Below are 7,864 nucleotides of genomic sequence, written 5' to 3' on the forward strand. Positions count from 1 at the left end.
TAGTCACTGACTTCCATAATAGAAAAGATTTAGCTCACCATTCACTTAATTTTATCATGATCCAGTAATCTCAATATTGCTTTATTTTTGGACAGTTTTGAAATTAGTCATCCCCATAATCCCTCTGTTTACTTAGCCACAGAATTCTGCATATTCATAATCAAGGAGTGGCTTTGTGGGCTTTTTTGGAAGCAAAAACTAAATTCCTAACCTGTGAGAAATCAAGTTTCAGTGATTTAAAGGAAGCTTTGGGAAATAAGGAGGGCAAGGGTTTACATCTGCTCAGAATCCTGGAGTCATTCTTACAGCTGGGATAATTTTCCACAGGTCTTTTGTAGGGAGCAAATGTTTCTATTTATTTTTCCTCAACAAACGTAATTGTGTACTTTGGGGTTGCATTTGGAAATTTTTTTTTTCAGAAAATAGATGACTACTGGTTTACATAATCCAGATTGAATAAATACACAGTTATTAATTAAACCTAAATCCAGAATTTCCTAACTTCTAATCCACAAAGCAAGTACAGACATCTTGGGAGTTGCATTTGAGATACCAGAACACTAGAATGAATGGAAAACAACGGCAGCATGCTACAGATATTGAACAAAATGCGGCTGAGCTGGTGAGTATCGTAACTACCTTCTAGCTGCCCTTATGTCTAATAGTCTTACTTTCAACTTTTAACATTTAACTCTTTAAGGAAGTTATCTTTTTTCTGATGTTTGCCATTACAGAATGAAGGGAATCTGAGACATTATTATCACTACTCATAAGTGTTGAAGGAGTTAATTAGTATGCCCCAAAATGGTATGATTTAGTATCACATCATTTGGGGTTTGTGCATTGGACTTTTGGCCTAAATTCTGATATTTATATCAGAAACCTATCATAACAGTAGACAAATTTTAATAGATGATTAAAATGTTATGTTAGCAAATATTGACAGTATTATTTACTTATGATTATTTATATTATTTATTATATATTGTCTTATTTATATTATTATTTGTTGTTAAAATAATTATATTTTGATCCAAGGAAAAGATTTATACTCATTGGCCTATTTTTATCTATAGTAATAACTTATGGAAAATGTCTCATGGTGGGAGGACTTATGCTTAAAATGTGTTAAAAAATCATATTTCTGACATAGAAAGGGTTTTATTTGTCATGCAAGCAAATCCCTTCATTTCACAAATGAGGGAATTGAAACATTAGGAGTCCACCTGGCTAGTGGCTGAGTCAGAAATAGAACTCAGGTTTCTTAAATATAATCTTTTCATTATAAAAACTACAAACTACCTTCCAAAAAAACTTGACTACTATGTTCATAACAAGGAAAAATGAATTTTAAATCAACGTGGGGTTGTAGAACTAAGAGACAAATCAGACAAAATAAATACAAAGACAGGATTTGATATAAGAATTGTTTTGTGGCTTAAAGGCTTAATTTGAGATCATTCTGGGAATTCAGTAACCAGATCACCATAAACTTAATGTACAGGATGCCTCCGATTTCAGGGAAGCAGCAAAATATCATTGCTTTAGCATCTTACACATCATTTATTTCATTCTCCTTTTTATAATATATTAAATATTAGTTATGTTATATTTCCCACATACAAAAAAATTATGCAGTTCATTTTACTAAGTCAAATAATTAATTATCCACAAAAAAATATCCAAGGAGTAAAACCAACTTCTAAGACTGTGAAAATAAATGGTTTAAATTTCTCATTTTTTAGTGATCTGATAGACTACCTATAACCTCTAAGAATCCCCTAAACAGGGAAAAGGAGGTTCATGTCTTTACAATTACTATGTAGGCTTATTTGCTGATTGTACATTTAGAAAACATAGAAAATTACAAAAATAAATGAAATAAAAAATCACCATGATCCTTCCCAATATTTTGCTTTCTGTCTCATGCCCCATCCAATGTAGTTTTAATCTTTTGATTGCTTTACTTCACTACATGAAATTTTTGTCAATTTACCTGTTTTTCCTCCAAAAATTCTATAAAGATCTTAATTAAAATTCAGAGAATTGGAAGTTTATACTATTGAAACTTATGTTAAGTGATCTTTTTTGTTTCTCAGTAAGGTTTTATGGTTTTCTTTACATAAGTCCCATATCATGTTCTATAATTAGCATTTTACAGGCTTTATTATTACTGTGAATTATCACATGCACACACAGACACACATAAAACTAGAGCTGTTACATATATTTGTATTTTTATAACCAACTAATTTAATGAATTATTACTTGTGGTAGATTATACAGTTGATTATTTGGGATTCTGTCCGTAGACCATCATGTCATCTGAAAATTAATTTCATCTTCACATTTCCATTATTCATACATATGACTAGAACTTCTAGAAAAACATTACCCAATATTGGTGGTAGAAGACTATCTTCACTTCTCTTGACTATAAAGGAATGTCCCTGATGTTTCATTGTTAAATATGAAGTTGGTCATTGTTTGGAGGTAAACAGTCCTTGTCACATTTTTGTTCTTTGAGATTTGTATTGTTTTTCTTCTTCAGTCAGGACTGAATGCTGAAATTTGTCAAATGACCTTTGGGCATCATTGAAATGATCGTTCTATTTTCCTTCTTGGATCATTCGATATGAAAAGTGAATTTGTATAATTCACATCCTTAAACCATGATTGGAATTTCAGATTCTCCTAGAGCTTGGTTAGTTCTTCATTTAAAACATGTTTGATTCCCATCATTTATATACATTTCATACGTTTATGTTCCTGGATAAAATTAACTTTTCCTTATCCTTAACAGTCAGAGTTATTTGCTTATTTATTTATTTTAAAAATCTTTCTCTGCAGTTGCCCAGAAATCCATACTGCTCAAATGAAGGAACACCCTGTGGTTGTACATTGCCCAGTGTGACCCTCCAGCCACAGTGGGTAAGATCTGGGGCCTGGGGGCCGGGGGTCAGCAGTCCTTCGGGATCATGATGAAATGGGACAGCTCTCTGCAGGGCTCTACTCTCCTTTAACCCCTCACTTTAACCCCATCCTTTGGCTGTGATATACTTCTCCGACACTGCCACTCCACAATCTCCTGGCAACACCTGGCACCCGTGCCCCCAACAGTTAATCAGGGCTGTGTTGTATTTCTTTAAGATCCTGCCCCATACTAGAGTTAATTATTTTTCCATTTTGATGTCTTTCCAAGCTCAATGAAAGGCCTTTTGTTTATGTTTAAGAGATGAAGTGCATTTAATATATATTTTTCTAGTTATAAATTCTCAATATATAATGTGAGAAAATAAGAAATAAAAGCAAAAGAATACCTACAATTTTCCATCCCATCACTCCAAGATAACCAATCTAAGTGTTTTGATATGCATTTTATTTTTTTTCTAATCTTGAGGACTAATTAGATAATTTAATTTATACTGTGATGTTGGTATCTGATAATAATATAATTATTTCCTAAGCAAGCTATTTGCATTGAGATGATGCCTTATTGCTTTAGTACAAAGGGGTAACTAGGAGAAATTTTGTCCTCATGGATTTGTGGGCAAGGGGTTCAGGGTGTGTGTGTGTATGTGGAAGAGAGAGAGTTGATAAATTATGCTTCAAATTACAGCATTTGGAGTAATGAAGAATATCAGCCTTATTCTAATTGAACTCAGTTTCTTAAGTCACCACTATGTAATTTGAAATACTCATTTTTTAAATAATCCTTGCAGGTTACAACAAAGCCATGGCCACTCTGGAAAACATTTCTGGTGTGTCTGTTGGCCTGTCTAATTGCCACCACCCTTGTTGTTCTGGTCTTATATTTTGTCCACTCTGCCAAGCCCACCAGCAGCACCACCATCATCATTCATGCAGATGGAAAGTCCAGTCATGTCACCTGCATTCCTGGTTCTACCCCATCCCCTGCTGCATCGACCCAGCATGGACCTCTGAGTATTCTGCCTTCCACTCCTGTCAGCAGCCAAAGCCCCTCCACCAAGATGTCTCCATCTGCTTTGGTGACGATGAAAGCCGCAACATGGGACCATGAAATTATCATTGAAGATAAAAAATGACACGTTTGAGCCCTTAGCCCTCCTCAAGGAGATCAACCCCCTTACCCTGAAGGGGGCACGTCCAAGGTGCTCCCTCCTCCCTGCCAAGAGCTTCCAAAGCTTTGGCTTCATGAAATCCTGCTCCTTTTGTTCAGTCATTTGCTGGATACCCATAGGTAATGCTTCATTTGTGGGTCCTCCAAGGTGCAAAAGACTGATAAAGAAAAACCTCCAGTTGTTCCTAGTTGATTCACCCTGGCGGGGGCCTAGAGTTCTCTCGTTACCCCTGTGTAACCAGCTTCAGTTTCCATTAATGGAGATTGTAACTGCTGGAGGGGCTGCAGGTGGATCCTGCTCTGCTTGGGTCCCTCGTGCTGCTTCTTAAACCAGGTCTAGTTGGTTGATTATTTCCAGCATTTGTATTCCAGTAGGGAAGATGGACATGTTAAATTAAAGTGGTAAATGAGCACAAATTGTTAAATACCTGTTGATCGTTACAGAAGTGTTCCTCCTATTGGGAAACTGGGAAAACAGGAGAGATCAGTGGAGTCAGTAATAATCAACGAAGATTTCAGACAAGGTTTGGAAATTGAAAAAGAGTGAAAGTTTGGACTTAAGTACAGATAATGAAAATGGAAAATCAGGGAGCTAAGGGGACATAATAGAATGAAAATCAAAAGCACATTCAGAAAAACTTCAAATTAACATGTAATATATTTTATATGTCTGCACTTTTCCCCCGATACTGTCAATATTCCATATTTGGTATTTTGCTTAATCTCTAAACTAGTATAAACTACTACTTATAATATTTGAGCTCCTAAATTGTTTTGTACTCTGTATTATAACTTTGAGACACTTTGCTTATAATTTGCTATGAAATACAAGACTGTTCAGGGTTACGTATGTTCTGAGTGTTTAATACTCACTAGAAGCATATACACTTCATTCTGGAAGAGACTTTAGAATGAAATCACAGCATTCCCATTGCACCCCCAACCTCTAAACTCTACAAAAGGGGAAGACTTTCTCAGAGAAGGGGGCCCCCTGGTCGAAGACCCGGACCCTGTGAGTGGACACTAGAGCCTGGATATTCAGCTTCCAACTTTTGATTCTCTTTTGAACATCATTAGAGGTTCTAAATAGGTTCCCAAAGTGTTGTTTTGATTTTCAAGGTTTCCTAAAGCAAAATTCTGTGTTCTGTATAACTCTAGGTTGATTTGGTACAGTCAGTAGTAAGCCATATAGCATAGACCTTGAGGCCTATTGAGCAATCAGGCAAAATAAAATATTGGAAATGTCATTTTTTAAGATAATTATTATTGATGGGTAGCTAGTATTATTTCACAGGTACTGGGAAATGTAAAAAGTTGTGTCTTTGAAGAATAATTGTTTTACATCACACATTCAATAGCAGAATTTAAGAATAATGAAAGCTACTATATACATTTTAGAAAAAAAATTCATAAAGCTCCAAATAAGATTAACAGCATAAAACAATAAGTGCATCTGCATTTTTCCCCAGTATAATTTGAAACTTACTCATTTCTATTGTACTTTTGTTTTAAATCAAAAGTAAAGAAGAAAGATTAAATTTGCTGGATTCAAACATGGAGCATTATGCTTAGGAGGTTATCGAAGAATCTAGCAAGACTAAGCAGGTAAACGTTCACAAATAATGATTTGTTACAAAGTAGAAATGGTTGCAAAGTTCAGGAAATTTTAGAAACTGTACAATATCAATGTGAATGGCTTAAATAGTATACCTTCTGAAAGGTTTCTCTAAAGTACTTGTGGCCCCAGCTTGCTGCAATGTGCCCACACCCAGAGCAGTCTGTCAAGGCTGAAGTCACTAGACAAAGTCCGGACAGGTGGTTGCTCCTCCCAATGTGCAGGCCTCCGCTCAAGGCTACAGGGATCATGAGGACTCAGGAAAACATCCCACTGTCCTGGTCTGTAAGGTTTGGGTTAAGAAATTTACTTATAGCTGTATGGGGGCTCCCTTGTAAATGACAAACATTTTTTTCTCTTGAAGTCAAAGCTTTCCTTCCGTAGGAAGATCAGTGATTGCCAGGGGTTTCAGGGGGAAAGAAGGATGGATTGAGGAAGCAATGACACTATTCTGTATGAGAAAGTATAGAAGATCCCCCCCAGATTAAGAAAAGAGCTATCATATGATCTAGCAATCACACTTCCGGGGATATATTGGAAGGAAATGAAAGCGAGATCTGGAAGAGAGATGTTCATTGCAGCGTGAGCCACAATAACCAAGAAATGGAAGTAACCTAAGTGTCCATCAGCAGATGAGTAGATGAAGATGTGAAATAAAATATATAAAATGCCATTCAGCCATGAGAAGGAAGGAAATCCTGCCATTTGTGACAACATGGATGGAACCTGAAGGCATTACACTAAGTGAAATAAGTCAGGTAGAGACAGACACATTCTTAATGATATTACTTACAGGTAGAATCTAAAAACAGCCAAATCATAGAAACCACAGAAATCATAGAAAGTTTCTCTCTCATACACATTTAAAGACTAAAGAAAGGTAGGTGGTCCAGAGTTGGGAAAAGCAAATTATGGTCTTTAGAGACCTAGACTCATTTATTTCATTGCTCCGCGTACCCAGCACCTGGCTTCTGTTTCATAGTTCAAAATGCTGCTTATGCTCCATCATTATGTCTATATTCCAGACATGAAAATTGGAAGAGGGATGAAGGGATTGATCTCTAAGAATATTTCTCAAAAGTTGCATGCATCAATTTTATGATAGCCCATTGCTATGAAATTAGCCACACAGCCACTCCTTGGTGTAAAGAAGGCTGGGGAATATCATGATAGTTCTGGATGTTTGTGTGACCATGACGTTTCTATTTATCAGAAAAACAGAGAATGGATACTGCAGAACAGCCCAGAATGTCTGCCATAACAATTAAATCCAATTTTTTTAGAAGAAGAAGTAAGCATTTCACTCTAAATTCCTAATTCCTTTGAGCCCTGGGTACTCTTCCAAACTCTTTTGTAAACTTTCTGACAGTTGCAAAACTCTAACAGTGTCTAATAATCATGAGTCAGACACAGTCAGTCGATTATAATGTCAGAGGGAGCTGGCCTCAGGTGCCAACCACACCTGACTTGGGATTCAGGTCTCCAGGTTTCACTGGCACAGGGGAGCATCAGGAGCCCCTCCCAGAAGGAATGGGATCATGGCTGATGCTTTCGTGTATCCCCACAGAGGCCAGCCCTGTGCCTGGCACAGAGAAACTACAAAACAAGCATGTGCTGTATTAAGGCACTGACTACATCCCAGAAACACCAAGCAGGAAGAGACCGTGGAGATTATCCAATCCAAACTCCGTGCTTTTGAAACGAAGGACCTAAAGCTAGAAAAACCTTAGCAGGTGCTGGGTGTGTGTAAACACAGCATAAAGGACTTAGACCCTTTTTCTTGTCTGATGCATTAGTGGTAAAGCTGAGATTATATGAACTCAGATCTTAGGCTCTGCACTAACATGAAACCTTTTCACTTCACATCTTCTGACTTTCATTTTTACTTTCTTCCTACATGCACTAATGTCTTTAACTCACATTTATTCATAGCTACCTCATTTTTATGTATTTTATTTCCAGTTGGAAGAAAGAAAATCATGTTTTCTATCATATCTTCAATGTTACTTTTTATTTTCCCTGAGGTCAGTTTTTTTTTTCTTTCCAGATCTCAGTGTTTTATGCTTTTCTCAATATGGTACATAGAGTAAACAGGCTGTAAAACCAGGCAGCCAGGACTTGAAACCAAGCTCCTTACATACTATGGG

At 36.5% G+C, this 7,864-nt stretch overlaps 1 protein-coding gene across 2 annotated transcripts; it reads left to right on the forward strand.

Moving 5' to 3' along the window:
• The first annotated feature begins 224 nt into the window (after window positions 1-224).
• LOC118928878 (dynactin-associated protein-like) lies at window positions 225-5,557 on the forward strand. Of its 2 annotated transcripts, none has more exons than XM_057504192.1 (3): window positions 225-622; window positions 2,851-2,931; window positions 3,834-5,557. In XM_057504192.1, exons 1-3 carry the CDS (start codon window positions 566-568, stop codon window positions 4,065-4,067), a joined length of 372 nt encoding a protein of 123 aa, XP_057360175.1. In that variant the 5' UTR covers window positions 225-565; the 3' UTR covers window positions 4,068-5,557. The 2 variants fall into 2 exon arrangements, with proteins under 2 accessions (XP_057360175.1, XP_036774400.1); XM_036918505.2 differs by having other exon boundaries at window positions 227-622; window positions 3,723-5,555.
• Window positions 5,558-7,864: the final 2,307 nt, after the last annotated feature.

This window comes from Manis pentadactyla, chromosome 6 (genome assembly GCF_030020395.1).
Source record: "Manis pentadactyla isolate mManPen7 chromosome 6, mManPen7.hap1, whole genome shotgun sequence".
NCBI lineage: Eukaryota > Metazoa > Chordata > Mammalia > Pholidota > Manidae > Manis > Manis pentadactyla.